Below are 19,800 nucleotides of genomic sequence, written 5' to 3' on the forward strand. Positions count from 1 at the left end.
TCAGGAAGAAGGCTTACTATAAATTTTTTTCAAAAGCCTAATTATATACAGTATACAAGAATATTACCTAAATAGCACAATTGAAAGAAATGGAAAATGAAAGAATAGGCATACCAGATACAGTATAATAGAAAGAAAGCATTAAGGGGTGATAAAATTAAATTTGATAGAGTTTAAAAGTAAAAAATTATAAATGGAACAGACTATAATGGTAAAGCATATAAGTCATAATAATAATGTCATGGATCAATATGTAACCAAACTATACAGGGCTAAATTTCTATAAATTTTTTTTTTTTCTGGCCACTCAGCGCAGCTTGTGGGATCTTAGTTCCCCAACCACCAGGATTGAACGCATGCCCCCTGCAGTGGAAGTGCAAGAGTCCTAACCACTGAACAACCAGGGAAGCCCCCAGAACTAAATTTAAATGATAAAAATTATAAGAGATAAAGAGAATTGTTGTATCTCAATAGCAGTTTAGAAATTTTGGAGTAGTTCTCTAAATATGTGACAGATCATGGTTCTATTTTATTACTATATTCTGTATTTTTATTTCAGTTAATATATAAGAAAAAGAACTGTATTCTGAAAACAGAAAATATATGCTCTCCATGACTGATGAAATATTTATAAAAACTGATGATGATTTTTGGTCACGAATAAAATTTCAGGTGATTCCAAACAGTAGAAATAGATTATCCTAGACTTTGCTTATTACAAAATAAAGTGAGAGCTAAGTAATAAAGTTAGGTAGGAAATCTGGTAATTTCCATATCTTCTCTAACATTCTTGGGTCAAAGAAATCAGAACTGCAGGTGTAAGATACAGTTTGGCTCTCCAGCCCTCTGTGTCCAAGGATGTGGACCGCAGGGAGGCGGAAGACCAGCTGTGAGAGGCTTGAGCTTTCTCAGATTCCGGTATTCATGAGAGTCCTAGAGTCAATGGACATGAGTTTGAGCAAGCTCTACGAGAAGGTGAAGGATAGGGAAGCCTGGCATGCTGCAGTCCATGCCATAGCAAAGAGTTGGACATGACTGAGTGACTGACCTGACTGAACGAAGGTCCTCGAGCCACTCCCCTGCAGAACTGAGGACGACTGTGTGTGAATAATGTGACAGTTCACAGTAGGTTGCGTTTCCTTTTGTTTTCTGATTTTTAAATAAGGAAAACAATTTTGTATTTTGTTTTCAGAAGAATAAAGGACAATATTCAGTAACAAATGTTTCTTGACCCTCTGTAATGTGCAAGGCATTTTCTTTGATATGAAATATAACTGAATAAGAATGAGCCTTGGATACTTGTAATCCACTAGATTTTATTATAGTATGCACATTTGAGATGCATACATGAAAAATTTTTATATTTTCGTTGTAAAGGACTATAGAGTTCAGTATGATCATCTCTGTTTTTAGCAGAGGTAAAACAGATCATTCTAGTAGATTGATTGAACTGTGTAGAATGTCTGGAGTTCTTGGTTCCTTTTTACCTCTGTCATGTATTAGCAGTTCTGTTTCGGTGGACAATTTAATTTTATCCCTCTGGGCTTCAAATTTTTCATCCATTAAGGAGGAAACAATTAAAATAAGATTTCTGTATACATGTTTTTTTTGTGCATGTGTAGCTGTGAATAAATTCATTTGTTGAGTATTGAGTATCAACTCCTTTTCAATCTGTAGGGACCAAACTTACTCTCTGGTCAGGAAGGAAGGACAAATTTAGGGCTTCATGCAAGCAGAGGAGAGTGTGTATATCTTTAAGAAGGATAGAGATGAAGAAAAGAAGAGCATTGGGAAAGGTTTCACAGAGGCAGGGTGACACCTGAGCTGGTCTTGAAGATAAGTTTTTGCCAAGTGTACAGAGAAGGGGAATATTTTACATGCACGAGATGATAGAAAGTATAGAGGCAGAGAAGCAAGTACTTCACATTTGGGAAATTGAAGTTTATTAGTAGTTTTTATGGTACTTAGTAGTTAGCACAGGTTTTTGGAGGAGTGGTGGTAGCAAGACATTAAATATTGAGGTATATGGGAGCTGAATTATGAAAAAAATAATGGATTTTGAGTGAAAGACTGAATAAACCATAACAGTTTTTTTTAGCAGTGGAGGGAGGTGGCCCTGTAAGGTACTGTGGATTCGGAGACAGCAGTTAGGAAACTGGCAGTTGAGTTGAGACATGATGAAGTCTTAATTAAAATAATAGCAGTGGAGATGATATAGAGGGTTAAGAATAGGTCTCTGAAACGAATGAGCTTCGTAGGGTGTAATAGTGTATGCAAAATTTAATACACGAATGTATTTTCCTTTGGAGAGGGTCTATAAATTTCATCAGCTCATACAGCATGACTTTTAGGGTAAATATACATTGTAGGGACAATTGGCAGGATGGTATTTTACAAACTATGAAGTTTAAATAATTTTAAGTTTTACTTTATTCTTTATGACTAATGTATTTTTTTCTTCACTTTTTATAGTGGACAGGCCCAAATCTCAGCAAGTTCGAACCTCTAGCACAATAAGGCGAACCTCTTCCCTGGATACCATAACAGGACCTTATCTCACAGGACAGTGGCCACGGGATCCTCATGTTCATTACCCTTCATGCATGAAAGATAAAGCTACTCAGGTAAAATAAGCAAATCAGTTTCATTACCCTATAGTTCTTCTATTTTGATCACAGTAAAGAAAATGTAATTTAATCAAATTTTCCCAATTATTAAATATATCAAAGAAAACTATATCTTTAATAAACTTTAAACTAAAAACTTTTATCACCTGGGTTTTTTAATTATTTAGTATTTAATAAGTAGCACATCAGTCTGTATTAGTGATTTTCGAGACTTACAGTTTTAGGAATTATTTTCCTACAGAAATTAATATAGTGACTAGTAAGTATATTAGAAAATACAGCCATATCTCATATTATTGTGCATCTCAGATACTGCCTTTTTTATATAAATTCAATGTTTTTGGCAATCTTCAATCGAGCAAGTATGTCAGCATCAGTTTTTCCAGCAGCATTTGCTCACTTCATGTCTCTCTGTCAATTCTTTCAATATTTCAAACTTTTTTTATTATTTTATGTGTTATGGTGATCCATCATCAGTGATCTTTATTGATACGGTTGTAAAAGGATTATGACTTGCCGAAGGTTCAGATGATAGTTAGCATTTTTTAGCAATGAAGTGTTTTTAATTACAGTATATACATTGTTTTTTTAAGATGTAATCCTGTTGAACATTTAATAGATGATAGTAATAGAATAAATGTAATTTTTATATGCACGTGAAAACCAAAAATTTTGTGTGACTTGCTTTATTGTGGCGGTCTGGAACCAAACCTGCAGTATCTCCAAGGTATGCTGGCATAAGTAATTTTTGAAGAAAACCTTGTGCAGTTCTTGGAAATAATTTATAAAGTATTAATACATGGCTAAGGAAATTTGTGTTAAAGGATTTTTTTTTTCCTGTTTAAAACCAAAACTGAAATCCTTGAGAAAGAAATAGAAAATTTTCTGTTTGTCACACTTTCCCATTTTTGGTCACACTTTCCCTATTTGTGGAAGATTTCCTAAGCTTTTGATTTGAAAAAATTTTCCTTCCATGGCAGGAAAATATCTGAAAACATCCTAATACATGGTTTCTGAATTCCTGACCATATCTGTATAGCATTAGTCAATCAGCATTATGAAGAATACTGAGTCTGAGAGATGGCTGTTGGCCTTAAGGAACTTACAGCATAGTTGGGAAGATAAAATGTAAATGGAAGAAAACTGATAATAAAAGACGAGTATAATCAGGTGTTAGATGAATGGAGCATTTAAATGTAAGGGAATTCAAAGGAATGGGAACATTTTTGGCCTTGTGGATGAGGGAAATAGAAGGATTCGAGTTTCATATCTGAAGAATGAGGGAAAGGGAAGAAAATTTTGGACATGATCTATGAAAATCTTTTCCAGTTTTGTAATTTTCTCAGGCAACCTTGAAACCGTGAAATTAGCTTTTTTATCATCCATCCTATAAGTTTTGTCTGTGTAATATTTTATGTCTCCCATACCAAGTCTTTTGCTCTCCACTCTTCATGAGGAGAAAAAACAGTTTGATATAGTAGGCCTGGGATGTGGGCCTGGACACTTAGACATGGTCATGGATAATTTAAACTATCTTTCTGGAAGAGCTGGACTCAGAAGTGTGATAGAGTATGGGTATAGACTATAAAAAGAAAGAAGGTCACGAGATCAAGGACTCAGTTTTTAGAAATGCACGCAAGGAAAGGATAAAAAATTAATGTATTCACCTGGTAGCAATAAGAAGAAAGTTAACGTTCACTGACTAGTTACCATCTACTTTCTGTTTTTATATGTGTTTCATTAATTCTCATTTAATTCATTTATAAGGACATTATAAAAATTACACAATGGAGAAGCAGAAATTCAGTGAAGTTAAGTGACTTACTCACTATCATAAAGCTAGAAAGTGCTGCAGCCAGGTTTCTAATACAGGTTAATTTGTCAGCCAATCTAAACCTTCAATTTTCTAGGGGCTTTAGGATAAATGGAATAGTGTGTGTGTGTATCACCTAGTAGAGTAATTGGCACTATACTTAAAAATGGTAGGTATTCTTTTTATATTAAAAAGAAACCCTATCTTTTATTGAATATATATGCTTTATGCTGACACCCTCCAAAAACATTATCTTACTCATTCTTGACCAAAATTCTGAGAAAGAAGAGGAAACAGAAAAAGAGCAAAAGCTTACAGAAAACTAAGTATAGCTTTACATACCAAAGGGAGAGTTGTTTTAAAAAAGAAAAGATTATTAACAGTATTAGGTACAATCGTGAGGTCATAGAACATAAGGACTAAATGTAGGGATTAGGGGCATATAGTCTTCGAGAGTGAAATACTGATAATACGCTAAGAGGGGAAGAAACTCTTGGGAGTTAAGAAGAGAGTGACATGGAGATAGCAGAAAAAGGAGCTGGGTAGGTTTCTTAACCATATCTGTTTCTTTACCTGTGCAGTGGGATTAATGAAACCTAATGATAATGTTGGATGACTAAATAGGATAATATTTGAAAGTGAATGGGCTTCCCTGGTGGCTCAGTGGTAAAGTATCTGCCTGCAATGCAGGAGACCTGGGTTCGATCCCTGGGTCAGGAAGATCCCCTAGAGAAGGGACTGGCTACCCACTCTAGTATTCTTGCCTGGAGAATTCCGTGGACAGAGGAGCCTGGTGGGCTACAGACCATGGGGCAGCAAAGAGTAGGACATGACTGAGTGACTAACTACTTGAAAGTGAATATGGCAACACATAGGTTAGCAGTAGATACAGACAGGCCCATTTGTAACATTTGCAGAGTCTGGAGCAAATACAAAATGTACATACCATATACATACCAAGTTAAATTAACAAACTTACATAAAATCTGTTTTATCCATTCGTTCTTGATACATAAACCTTCCTATAGACCTTGAGGTTCAGGTTTGAGTGAAGTCCTGGATTCCTGAGTTGAATGCTAGAATGTGTCTGCATGATGCTGAGCCCACCCTACCCTCTGAGCCTGAACCCATAACTCTTCCTAACACTCATACCGTTCTATACTCTGAGGGATGGCTTTATGCGTATGTGTCAACCCCGTAGTCTTCACCTTCATACTCCATATATACTTTCTCAGAGAGTGAGACCAAGAGTAGGTCTTTGTAGACCCTGGAAATCAGATCTGGTGCAGTTTGAACAATGAACTCATGAGTCTAGGTTACCCAGAGCAAAGTTGATGGCAGAGGCGTGGGCTCATGATGTGCTATCCTTCTGGCCCCAAGGTCTCTTCACCCTTTGGGAAGAGGCATGGCTGGAAGAGGGCCATAGCAGTTCCCCCAAAAGCTTGAGGTCCAAGGTAGGGCCTTCTTTTGTCTGGGTCTTCATGTAGATTGTCTATTTGAGAAGCCAGACATTGATAGGAAGGCAAAATACAGGCCTCATTTTACATATGATTTACTGAGGCTTAGAGAAGTTGAGTAACTTGTACATTGTTATATAGCTAATAAATATGAAGAGCTTTGAATCCAGATTTAGCTGATTCCAAAGGTTTTATGTTTTCTCCAGTTCCTCACTGCCTCCCATAGTAATCACTAAAGTGTGTAGTGCTTGCCTCACATGTGTAAGAAATGGTCTTGCCCTGAAGCATTTTTAGTTTAATTGAAGATATTAGAGATGAACATAGGAGATGGTTATTATTGTCACATTCATCCTTTCTTGGTTAATTCTTTAACTCCTGAGGAAGGAAGAAGATTATTTTTATTTATTTAGTGGAAATTAGTGAAGAGAAAGTGGTGCAGTCTGTTTGCTACAGATATTAAATACTTAGGCTGTCTGACTTTAGTGGAGGGAATCTCTAGTATTTTCCACCTTTCATTTTTCCATATTTCAGCTACCTTAGTAATTGATGGTTATAAATAGAATTCTTATTGTTTAATATATTTACACATTGGGCCCTTTTAAAAGAAGTTGCATAGTGTGAAAAAGACTATGGACTTTAGAGACAGATCTTGTGTTCAAAGCAAGGCCCAAAGTGAGGGAACTTTCTGAGATAGTAGAATTGTTGTATATCTTGATAGAGGTTTTGGTTACAAGGGTGGATATATTATATTTATTAGAACTTATACAAGTATACACTTTGTGCGTTCTAACATACAACTTAACTTTAATATATAGAATATAAATATTGAAATCTAAAAGATGTTTAGGTATCCCAGGTTCCTGGATTGGAAGAATTAATATTGTTAAAATGGCCGTACTACCCAAAGCAATCTACAGATTTAATGTGATCCATGTCAAATTACCCATGATGTTTTTCATGGAACTGTAACGAATAATACTGAAATTTATATGAGACCACAAAGGACTTAGAATTGCCAAAGCAATCCTGAAGAAAAAGAATAAAGCTGTATGCATAACCTCCCAGATTTCAGACAATGCTACAATGCTATAGGATTCAAAAAAGCATGGTATTGACCCCCAAACAGGTATATGGATCAATGGAACAGAATAGAGAGCCCAGAAATCAACCCACAAACCTACAGTCAGTTAATCTTTGACACAAGAGGCAAGAATGTTCAGTGGAGAAAAGACAATCTCTTTAGCAAGTGGTGGTATGAAAGCCGGCCAGCCGCATATAAATCAATGAAGTTGGAATACACCTTCACAACATACACAAAAATAAACTCAAAATGGCTTAAAGACTTAAATAAAGATGTGATGCCATAAAACTCCTAGGAGAGGGGCTTCCTTGGTGGTCCGGTGACTAAGAATCCACCTTCCAATGCAGGGGATGTCAACCCACAAACCTACAGTCAGTTAATCTTTGACACAAGAGGCAAGAATGTTCAGTGGAGAAAAGACAATCTCTTTAGCAAGTGGTGGTATGAAAGCCGGCCAGCCGCATATAAATCAATGAAGTTGGAATACACCTTCACAACATACACAAAAATAAACTCAAAATGGCTTAAAGACTTAAATAAAGATGTGATGCCATAAAACTCCTAGGAGAGGGGCTTCCTTGGTGGTCCGGTGACTAAGAATCCACCTTCCAATGCAGGGGATGTGGGGGGTTCCTTCCTTAATGAGGTAGCTAAGATCCCACATACCACTGGGCAACTTAGCCTGTGTACCATGACTAGAGAAAGCCCGTGTGCTGCAACAAAGACCCAGCAAGGCCACAAAAAGAAAAAAAGAGTAAAACTCCCAGAAGAGAATACAGGCAAACATTCTGTGACATAAATTGTTGCATATTCTATGACATAGATCATACTACCAGTGTTTTCTTAGGTCAGTCTCTCTCAAGGCAAAAGAAAAGCAGAAATACACAAATGGGAGCTAATCAAACTCACAAGTTTTGCACAGCAAAGGAAACCATGAAGAAAATGAAAAGACAACCTACGGAATGGGATAAAATATTTGCAAATGATGCAACTGACACAGATGGGCTTAATTTCCAAAATACACAAACAGTTCTGACAGCTTAATATCAAAAACCAACTCAATCAAAAAATGGGCAGGACAGCTAACTAGACATTTCACCAAAGAAGACATACAGATGGCCAACAGGCACATGAAAAGATGCTCATCATCACTAATTATTAGAGAATTGCAAATCAAAATTATGATGAGTTATCACTTCACACCAGTCAGAAAAGCTGTTATTAAAAAGTCTAGAAATAATAAATCTTGGAGAGGGTGTAGAGAAAAGGAAAACCCTCCTACACTGTTGATGGGAATGTAAATTAGTACAGCCACTATGAAAAACAGTATGGAGGTTCCTTAAAAAACTAAAAGTAGAGCTACCATGTGAGCCAGCAATCTTAATCCTGGGCATATATCCCGAAAAGACAAAAACTCTTAAATCAAAAAGACACATGCACCCAACATTCATAGCAGCACTATTTACAAGCCAAAACATGGAGCAACCTGTGGCCGTCAGCAGATGAAGAGGATGTGGTGTATGTTATATAATGGGATACTACCTAGCCAGAAAGAAGAACTAAATATTGTCATTCGTAGCAGTATGGATATACATAGAAATTCTTATACTAAGTAAAGTGAGTCTGATAAAAGACAAATATTATGATATCACTTATGTAGTATCTAAAAAAATGATACGAATGAACTTACTCACATAACAGAAACTGACTCAAAGACATAGAAAACTAACTAGTGATTACAAGAGAGGAAAGGGGGAGAGAGATAAGTGAGGGATTAACAGATAAACTACTATATATAAACTACTATATATAAAATATATAAACATGGTCTTACTGTATACCACAGGGAACTATATTCAATATCTTGTAATAACCTATAATGGAAAAGAATCGGAAAAAGAACATATATGTATGTATGTGTGTATGGCTCACTTTGCTGCACATGTGAAACTACTGCAATATTATAAATCAAACTATACTTCAATTAAAAAAAATGTAAGGCCTGTTTTTCAAAAGCATCATTTGGCGTTTTTTTCCTTTGTGTATTAGATTCAAGCAACTAGTTCAAGAAGGTAAAAGACCTAATTGATGATATTCAACAAAGTTAAAAAAAAAAAGATTAAAGACTTGAATATAAGACCTAAAGTCATTGAAATCCTAAAAGAAAACGTAGGTGGTAAGCTCTTTGACATGAGTCTTGGTGATGATTTTTTTGGATTAAACTTAAAATGAAGACAATAAAAGAAGAAAAAAACAAGCAGAACAACATCAAACTAAAAAAGCTTCTGCACATCAAAGGAAGTCATAGACAAAATATAACGCAGCCTACTAAATGGGAAGCCTGGTCACGAAGAGTTGAACACAATTTAGCGACTGAACACCTAAATGGGAAAAAATATTTGCAAATTATATATCCTATAAAGGGTTTATATCCAAGATATATAAAGAACTCAGACAACTTAATAGCAAAACAACCTAAAAAAACAGGCAGAAGACCTGAATAGACATTCTTTCAAAGACATACAGATGGCTACCAGACAAAGAAAAGACACTCAATATCACTAATCATCAGGGAAATGCAAATCAAATACATGATGAACTATCACCTCATACTTGAAGAAAGTCTATTATCAAAAACACAAGAGATAACAAGTGTTGGTGAGAATGTGGAGAAAAGGAAATCCTTGTCCTGTTTGTAGGGATGTAAACTGGTACAGTTACTACAGAAAACAGCATAGCGGTTCCTCAAAAAATTTAAAAATAGAACTACTATATGATTTAGCAGTTCAATTTCTGGGCATTTGTCCAAAAGAAATGAAAACATTAGCTTGAAAAAAGCATAGGCACCCTCATGTTCACTGTGGAATTACTTAACCAAGATAGGGATGCAATCTAACTGTCCTTTGATGGATGAATGGATCAAGAAAATGAATAGATAAAAAACACTGTTATTCAGCCATAAAAAGGAAGGAAATCTTGCCATTTGTGACACCCTGGATGAACCTTGAGGGTATTATACTAAGTGAAATAAGTCAGATAAAGACAAATACCATATCTTATCACTCACACATGGAATCAAAAACAAAACAAAATTCTACCATCTCCTAGACACAGAGAACAGATTGGTAGTTGCTGGGGTGGAGGGGGGTAGGGGTAGTTAAAATGGGTGAAGGGAGTCAAAAAGTACAAACTTCTAGTACTAAAGTCATGGGGATATAATTCACAGCATGGTGTGTATACTTGATAATGCTGTATTGTAAAATTCAAAGTTGCTAAGAAAGAAGATCTTAAAAGTTCTTATCACAAGGAAAAGCTTTCTGTAACTATGTATGGTGGCAGATTTCACTAGACTATTGTGGTGATCATTCAGTAATATATATAAATATTGAATTATGTTGTATACTCAAAACTAATATAATGTCATATGTCAGTTATACCTCAATTTAAAGAAAAGCTAGAGCACTCACTTTGACAAGACTAACATCAAACATACATGCATATGTTACTAATTGTTTTCTTTAAATCAAGAATGATTCATTAGGTGTGAAATGCCATTTCATCTTTGAAATGAAGGTTGTTTTAACTCATAACCTATAATTTGGTGAGTTTTTTAATAGATTACTTAATTGATCATAGTTACACTTCTGAAATGAATACTATTTATGGAATTCCTTGTTTAAAATATACAGTAGCAATTGAAGTGTTTAATATTTAACTCTATTTGCTTCAATATTGAGAAATGAGGTCTGAAACTTTTTCTTTCTATAGTGTAATCCTTAGATTTCTGCATTATATTTGCTTCATAAAAAAGATTTTGCAAGATTTCCTTTCTCTGCTCTGGCATGGTGTAAATTTCATCTCTGTTATCTCTTATTTGGATCTGAAAGAATTTTCCCTATGAAGCAGACTAGTATGTGTTTGGATTATAGCTCTTTAGTAAATATCAGTTTATTCCATGACTGTTAGTTTCCTTTGATTTCTGTCTCTTTTGTTCAGTTTTTTCATTTGTTTTCCTAGAATATAGTCTAGTTCATCCAAATTTTCAAGTGTATTTTCATAGAGTTTCACAAAGTACTTTTCTGTAATTCTTTCAACTTTTTTTTATCTGCAGTTATTTTTCTGTTCTCATTTTTAATATTGTATATTTGTGTTCGAGTGATTAAATTTACTAGGTTATATATTAAATTTTTTAAGGTGTTGAATTTATTTTCCTGTTTTTCTTTTTTCAAGTTCCTTGCCCTCTGACTTTGATCTGTTTTTGCTTTTCTTCTGCCTTCCTGGCATATGCAGTGCTCTTTCTCTGGATTATGAAGATTAATGCTTAATTTTTTTATTCATGATACTTACTGTTTAGTAATGCAAGTGTTTTATGCATTTTTATGCCAAGATGTACCTTCTGAGCTCAACTTTGGCTCGTATGTGTTTCCATTATTTGTATTTTCAAGAGATTATGCAATTTCAGTTTTAATATCCTGTTTAAAATATGAGGGTTTTTTTGTTTGCTTTGTTTTAAACTTCTAAATGGTTAAAGTTTCTTTTCCTAATAAAAATTCAATTTCTAGTTTTATTGCATTATAGTATAGACTAATAGGTTTTTGGAAACCTCATTGATTTTCCTCGTAGCTGAGTATATGACTTGTTTTTTCTTATTTCTCTGTATTTGAAAATGAGGATACAGTCTTTACTTTTAGATAAAGAATTCATTACATATTGGCGTGCGTGCTAAGTTGCTTCAGATGTGTCTGACCCTTTGCAACTCTGTGGACTGTAGCCCACTAGGCTCTTCTGTCCATGGGATTGTCCAGACAAGAATACTGGAGTGGGTTGCCATGCCTTCCTCCAGGGGATCTTCCCAACCCAGGGACTGGACCCATGGCTCTTGCATCTCCTGCATTGGTAGGCAGGTTCTTTAGCACCTGGTGCCGCCCGGGAATCCGTCATTACATGTTAATTCAACCACATTAATTATATTACTCAGCTTCCGTAGAGCCCCCTGTATGTCTGCCTGTTCTAGCATGAGCTGGATGTTGTTAAAATCTCTGTTGATTTCTGTTTCCAGTGGTCATCGCCTTATATTTTGATGATAATACAGATGTTTTAAAGATGTCTATCCATTATGTCTTTCTTATGGTTGGTACTGTTTATTGTTACTGAATAGCCAATGTCTTGATTAATATTTTTCCCTGAATATAACCTTTTTATGATATAAATTAACATTGTAAACTCATTTCTTTGGCCAGGAGCTGTGGTTTGGGAACCAAATGGCTTGGGTTTTTGTTGTTGTTGTTAAAACAGATGGTTGGAATTGTCTTTTTTGTGTATTTTTTAATTTTATTTTTAATTGGAGGGTAACTGCTTTACAATTGAAAGTAAAATTTATAAGAATACAAAAAAGAAAGACAAGAGGGCAACAGAGGTTGAGATGGTTGGATGACATCACTGATTCAATGGACATGAACTTGGGCAATCTCCAGGAGATGGCGATAGGAGGCCTGGCATGCTGCAGTCCATGGGGTCGTAGAGAGTTAGACATTATTTGGCAACTGAACAATAACAACAATTGCTTTACAATATTGTGTTGGTTTCTGTCGTACATCAACATGAATCCACCATAGGTATACATATGTCTCCTCCCTCTTGAACCAACCCCCCCTCACATCCCACCCATCTAGGTTGTCACAGAGTACTATGACCAAATAGCTGGGTTTTAAATCTTGGCTCTAGCATTTTAGCTTTGTAATTTTGGTTAGATCACCACTTTGCCTGTTTCCTCATTTATTAATGGAGTATTATAACTCAAAGGATTGTTGTAAGGGTTAATTTGGGTTAATGAATTTAAAATGCTAAGTATAATGCTAAGTATATTAAGTGTCAATAAGTTATTGTTGTTCAGTCGCTAAGTCATATCCAACTCTGCAACCCCATGAACTGCAGGACACCAGGCTTCCCTGTCCTTCACTATCTCCCGGGGTTCGCTCAGACTCATGTCCATTGAGACAGTGATACCATCCAACCATCTTATCCTCTGCTCCTCTTGCCCTCAATCCTTCCCAGCATCAGGATCTTGTCCAATGATCTCTTGGTGTCAGGTGGCCAAAGTATTGGAGCTTCAGCTTTAGTCCTTCCCATGAGTATTCGGGGTTGATATTTTTTAAGATTGACTGGTTTGATCTTCTTGCAGTCCAGGGGACTCTCAAGAGTCGTCTTCTCCAACACCACAATTTGAAAGCATCAAGTCTTTGGTGCTCAGCCTTCTTTATGGTCCAACTCTCACATCCATACATGACTACTGGAAAGACCACAGCTTTGACTATATGCACCCTTGTCAGCAAAGTGATTGATGTCTCTCCTTTTTAATATGCTGTCTAGGTTTGTCATAGCTTTTCTTCCAGGAAGCAAGCGTCTTGTAATTTTGTGGCTGCAGTCAATGTCTGCATTGATTTTGGAGCCCAAGAAAATAAAATCTGTCACTGTTTCTACTTTTTCACCATCTATTTACCATCAAGTGATGGGACCAGATACCATGATTTTTGTTTTTTGAATGTTGAGTTTTAAGTCAGCTTTCACTCTCCTCTTTCACCCTCATCAAAAGGCTCTTTAGTTCCTCTTCGTTTTCTGCCATTAGAGTGGTATCGTCTGCATATTTGAGGTTGTTGATATTTCTCCTAGCAATCTTGATTCCAGCTTGTGATTCATCCAGCCCGCATTTCACATTACTTACATTTACTAGCAGAGGGCTAAAAAATAGGTGGATGTTTGGATATTGGCCGTGGCACTCTTATTTCACAACTGGAAAGGGGAACTTCCAATAGCAATTTCTTCCTCCTTTCTTCCCACCTGTTTTCCATGGTTTTTATTTCAGTGTTTTTGTCATTTGTCTTTCTGTTCTGATAAATCTTGCTTATTGCTGGAAATAACTAGCGTTGAGCCATTTATATATATTTTTTGAGTCATCTGCCATATATCTCTTTGTTAGGGAAAAATGACATGGTAAGCCTGACTTGTTTTTTTTAAGCCTGATGGTTTTGAAATGTCTGATGGCCAGTTGAGGTGAGAGTAGCTTTTCCTTCTCTTTGAGTCCTTCCTCTTTGAATGCTGGTCTATCCCCCTTATTCACCTTCTCTGCAAAGTTGGTATCAGAGGAAGATTTCAGAACTTCCCATTTATCTCTTGTATTCTTTGAAGGATAAGAAATGGAATGGTTAGACTTTTAAATGAAATTCTGCAGACTTCTTTCTCCAGATTGATGTTTTTCTTTGATATTTTATTGTTTTTAATTAATTTTCAAATTTTACAATGTGAAACATTTAAACATGCCCAAAAAGTACATAAGATAAACTTTTAATTTATTTTTCTTCATTTCATTAAGTTTAAGTGTATGGAGTTTCATGGTCTTACCTCTATGCCAGCATCTTTCACTAAAAATCCTTTTTATACTTATTTTTAAGAAACAGATCTGGAGTAGGTACTTATTGTTGACTTGAGCCAACGTTCTATAAACGTTGAGTTCAGCAACTCAACTAAAATATATTAATTCTTTGCTATTGAAAATACACATTTAAAACACTCTATCCTTTTCTTCCCTTCATGAAAGGAGTTTGGGTAGAGAGGACTTTAATCAAAGAAGTAGGTGATACACCTCAAATAGTAAAAGATACAAAAGAGAACTTTCAGTTTTACCACTCTGATCAGAAGCTCATTTCCTGACCAAAAGTCATACTCTGTACAGCTCTTTGGGTTTCCTGTGCCCTTGTTGAAGAGCTTGCTGTTGAAGTTTGTTTACGAAGTGGTAGTTGTTGGAACAATTTTGGACAGGGGAAGCTTTTCTTGAAATGGAAGCAAGTCTAAAGATCTTGGCCTCTTAGGTTGCATTCCAGGGACCTAAATTGTTACTTTTATAAAGCTGGTCCCCAACTGGCACTTGAGTAAGTTTATGAAGGTTCTGTCTTGTTCAGAATCTCCATTACTTTTTCTTTCGGCCATTAGGTAATTCAGAGAGGATTTTTCTAATCCTAGAGTTGAACTGTCCACATGATGGGAGTCGTGTTCCTAGTTGAGGGAGTAGTATTTTTGGTTGCCAGAGGAATATACTCAGATGTACTGATGAAAAATGTAAATACATAGCTAAAACATATTTACCATTTTACTGAACAGTACTTACTGTTTTACTCATCAATTTCAAATAGTACTGCTAAAATTAACAGAAACTCAAAGTTCTCCTTTTTAATTTTTAATAGTCAGTGTGTCCATTTAAGCCAAAAGCAGCAGGTAGACAGCAGAGAGCCCCCCCACAGTCCTGCCGCCTGTGTGCCAGTCTCCTCCCGTTACAGAGAGGGTTAACAGGTAAGAGAAGCAGCCTGTTTCCCTTACCTCTTCCCTTGCCTCTACCCCTAAACGAGCTCTAGGTGAAGTTGTGAAATAGGTCGTATTTATTTGCAACAACCTCCTTAGACTGTCTTCTTGTCATTTTTTGTCTGATACAGTCTCAAATTTTTATATTCTAAAATCCATCAATTTTCTATCAAAAATCCTGTGATATTAGAAAGACATTTATTAGAGACATTAAGAGTTAAGAATTTAAGAACTGGGTCATAGTTAAGGGTGTAGTATGGGAAAGCAGTATGCCTTTCAAGATGTTAATAACGTGGTATAAATTTTTGAATAAATGATTGGCATAAAATACATCATATTGGTAGGAAACATTAGTGTAAACCAAGTGAAAATAAGTTTTTATGCTGTTGAAATTCTTAAAGCGTTTGGGGGTAACACTCGTACCCAATGTTGAAGCACAGTAAGTAGGACATAGCAGATGTTGATAATTGTTACCTGCCTTTGTATTGGAATCTATAGTATTTTATTCTTTAAATATAATAATACTGAATTGAGTGGACAGTATTACCAGTGTCAATAATTGATTATGCAGTTATGAACATTAAGCCTGGATTGGTCAGAAATGGCATAGAAATGATGCAACTAACTCCAGGACATGCTCGGACTCACAGACTCAGTAAGCAGCCCCTGGTAGGTCAGGATTCAGTCAGAAGTTAACTGTTGTTTCCCACTGTGCAGCCGTACAAGTAAGAAACGGTATTTCAGGTTTATAGGTCCAAGTATGGGAGAGTACACTTTTACTGCTACAGAAACTCCTGCTTCCTTTCTCATTACTAATGTATTCCATTGATGATATTCATGTCATCATCAGTTGAGCACTGTTAGTTTTTATGATTTCAGAATAGTATGGAAATGTTTTTGGCAGGTATCTAGTCAGTATTAGTATTTCTGATATATCTTGTCAGTCACCTATGTTGCTGATTTTCTGTCAAGTATAAGAGATTAAAAAACATTAAAAGCTACTAAAAAGCAATAAAAGTTATTTATCTCTTGGATAATACTGAGGCACTTATAATCAAGTACTTTTGCCAAATATATTTTTTTTAAGTGTTTGGAAATACTACTTTTAAAAAAGTAAAATTGCTCTTGTTATTTACAAGTGTAATCAGTTTTTTGAAACTCAGCAACCAAAGCAAATTGCAACTGAAAAAATTACAACACTAAAGAATGAATGTTTTAATAATGCTCTCTAAAAACTGAAAATTAGGTTGGCTTTAAATTTGGCTTTAAATTTATCCACAGTAATAGTAATAAAATTTGTCAGAATGGGTATTATTAAGTATAAATACCAAATAATAAATTAAAATATTCTTTATAATTTTAATTCCTCATATGACTGTCTCCTTTTGGTTAAAGCAGAAACTGGCTGTTTGTCAAGAGTCTATTTAGTAACTGTTTCTGTAAGAAGTCAGAGATTAGCATTTCTGATATATAGTTTACTTTATGTTACATTATTTCCTTTGTTAAATGTTCTTGCAATGATTTGAGAAATGTTCTTAAATGATTTGAGAAGCCTGACTGGATAGAATACTAATGTATTCCTCCTACCCTTTTCTGTGACATTACTAAGTGCGTCAGTGTGATTTGAAACTTGACAAGAAGAGTATGATAGAACATAATAACTGTTTTTGAGAAAATACAAACAATGCTTGGGACTTTCAGATTTAGCAATACAGGGCTTTTTTAAAATGGAAAAATAAGATTGATTTATAATTTTCTCTTTTACATAATTATTTTTAATAACTGTTTTATTGAATATAATTTCTATACCACACAGTTCATCTGTTTAGAGTGTACAATTCATGGTTCTTAATGTATTCAGAGTTGTGCAGACATTGCCATAATCAGTTTTAGAACATTTCCATCCAGTGGAAAAAACCGCTGTGCCCACTGCAGTCCTTCACTGTTTGGCCCAGTCTCCTCCCCCTTAGCACACATGGCACCAGCAGTCTGCTTTCTCCCTCTCTGTGTGTGCGTATTCCGCACAGTTGGTATCAGTGCATGCATGCATGCTCTGTTGCTTCAGTCAATAGCCTCATACAATCTGTAGCCTTTGGTTTCTGGCGGTTTTCATTTAGTATAGTATTATTTAAGTTTCATCCATGCATAGCACAGTATCAGTACTTCATTCCTTTGTAATGCCAAATAATGTTCATGGAATGGACATGCTACAATTTATTTATACATTCTTGAGTTGGTGAACTGCTTCGAACATTTGCATACAAGATTTTGTGTTTACATAAGTTTTCGTTTCTCTAGGAATTGCTGGAGCATATGGAAGCTCTATGTTTAACTTTTTCAGGAAAACATTTTTATAGATATTTTTTCCTCCATATAATTAAAGTATAACATGAAAGACATATCCAAACTGAATTATAATTTCCTATCAATATTCTCATCAATAACTTTCCACTAATATTTCTGGGTGTTGGACATTTCAGTTATCTTCAGTTTTCATTTACTCTAAACCCTTAAATATTTTGGCTTTTCTAAAGTCTCCAACTCCATTCCCACAGCCAGTGATAAAACTACATACTGGCACTTGCAGTTGTGAGAGAACCCCAACCTATTAGTCAGAGGGACCCCTGTGTAGTGAAAAATATTTTATGGCGATGTATACTAGCATCTTTACTTAATATGTAATGTGTCTTCCAAGATAGATTTGAGGTTTGCATCTAAAGTTGGAATTTCTATAAATTCTGTGTTTGACTTTCTCAGAATATACATCCACACCTACAAATTCTATAACACAGCTCTCTTATTTTTTTTAAATCCTACTCCTAATTTTGAAACAGTAGTCACTGCAGAAGATTTGGAAAATACCCGAAATCTCAAAATAAGCTACTTATAATTCTAATATCCAGATAGCTGTTTCTAACATTTTGATGTTATATTTTGATTATTTACATTTAGAAAATAAAAAAAATTTAAATCACAGACCATTTAAACAATAGAGTTCAAAAAAATAAAGAGTTCAGATGATATTGCAGGTAGTGTTTTATAACCTGTTTAATAAAGCATAACATTTTCTTATGTCATTAAGTATTAAGTTTCTTTTTTAAACCTTGATTTTTCTCAGCTGAAAAAAAATTATAATTATCTAGAATTCTTACATATTTATATTTTGAAATACCTCTTTGAAGTCTTTTTCTTTTTGTATGTATTTGGTTACTAAAGTGGGATTACAGTCTGTGTAGTGTGTTTTCTTGTATTATAAGACTGTTCCACAATTTTTCTTTTCTCTGTTGATAGACATTTATTTCCACTGCTTCTCTTGGTGTGCATCTCAGATTAGTTTTAGAAGTACATGTACTGTGAATATTCTTAAGATTTGGGGCACATTTATGATTGCTTTTATTCAAATTAACATTTCTTAGCAATCAGGCAAATACTTTTATCATGTATAACATAGATGTAATAGTTGATTTCTGTGGTGTTTCCTGTTTTTAAAAATTACAATCCAGAGATATACCACCAACACCTCCATCAACCTTAAGATCTGGAAACAGAAATATAACTTCTTAACTCTTCTGAATAAGTTCCCTGGCTAATAATCTAGAAAATCACAAACCATTACTACACAGGCTTTTATTCAGTTGTGTGTGGAACACTTTTAAGGCCTAAATAGCCATGGATTTTATACATTTTTGTAATCTAACAGAATGAGCACATAACTTAGTATGTAGCTGGAGCATGATGAAAAAACTTGAGTAACTGCTTTCACTGAATTCCTAAAGCTCTTGTTTTTAGCCAGACTCTTCCTTTTGTACACTTCTTAACTAGTGAAGAGGGTATTTATGTTTATATTTGGTAATAAAACTATATAAACTTATATACAGTTACTGGGAAAGCGAAGCATAATATAGTCACAGTCTTTTTGTGCTCTATTTTTTAATGCTTCACCAGGATAGTCTTTTCAAAATGATCTTTTCAAAGTTTTTAAAAAGTTAAAAAAATTTATTAGTCAAAAGAAAACCAAATCTCTCAAAGAAATATTTATGAATGATGAGGGGTTTGTCATTTTCTTTTTTAAAAACTTTTCTGTACCTTAAAATCAGATTATAATCTTAATTATCAATTTAATTATCATTGATTTTTCAAGTAATTCCATTTCTTTTCAGGTTTATTAGTACCACAATGTTAAGTATCATCTATTTAAGTAAAGTAAAAATAATTAGCAGTCAGTAATCGATTCATGGGGTCGCAAAGAGTAGGACACGACTGAGCAACTGAACTGAATCATATTTCTGTAATACACTATAAACTATAGTAAATTTTTAAGACTAAACTTAAACCACATAAAAAATACAGATTTTAAAGTTTTACATAGGACTCAATTATTTTAAGAGAATTTTCTGAAGTGATTAGCTTTTTCTCTTTTTTTGGTGGGATTTTTGAAACTGACTCTAGGTTCTTGCATATTGAAAAAGA

General features: G+C 34.7%; 1 protein-coding gene across 2 annotated transcripts in view; it reads left to right on the forward strand.

The window, feature by feature from the left end:
* Positions 1-19,800, forward strand: part of GLCCI1 (glucocorticoid induced 1) — a 114,254-nt gene that overhangs the window by 29,000 nt on the left and 65,454 nt on the right. For both annotated transcript variants that reach the window (XM_043462683.1, XM_043462684.1), the window contains exon 2: positions 2,473-2,624. In XM_043462683.1, coding sequence (XP_043318618.1) covers positions 2,473-2,624 — 152 coding nt within the window. The remainder of the gene's footprint in view (positions 1-2,472; positions 2,625-19,800) is intronic.

Source organism: Cervus canadensis, chromosome 3, assembly GCF_019320065.1.
Source record: "Cervus canadensis isolate Bull #8, Minnesota chromosome 3, ASM1932006v1, whole genome shotgun sequence".
NCBI lineage: Eukaryota > Metazoa > Chordata > Mammalia > Artiodactyla > Cervidae > Cervus > Cervus canadensis.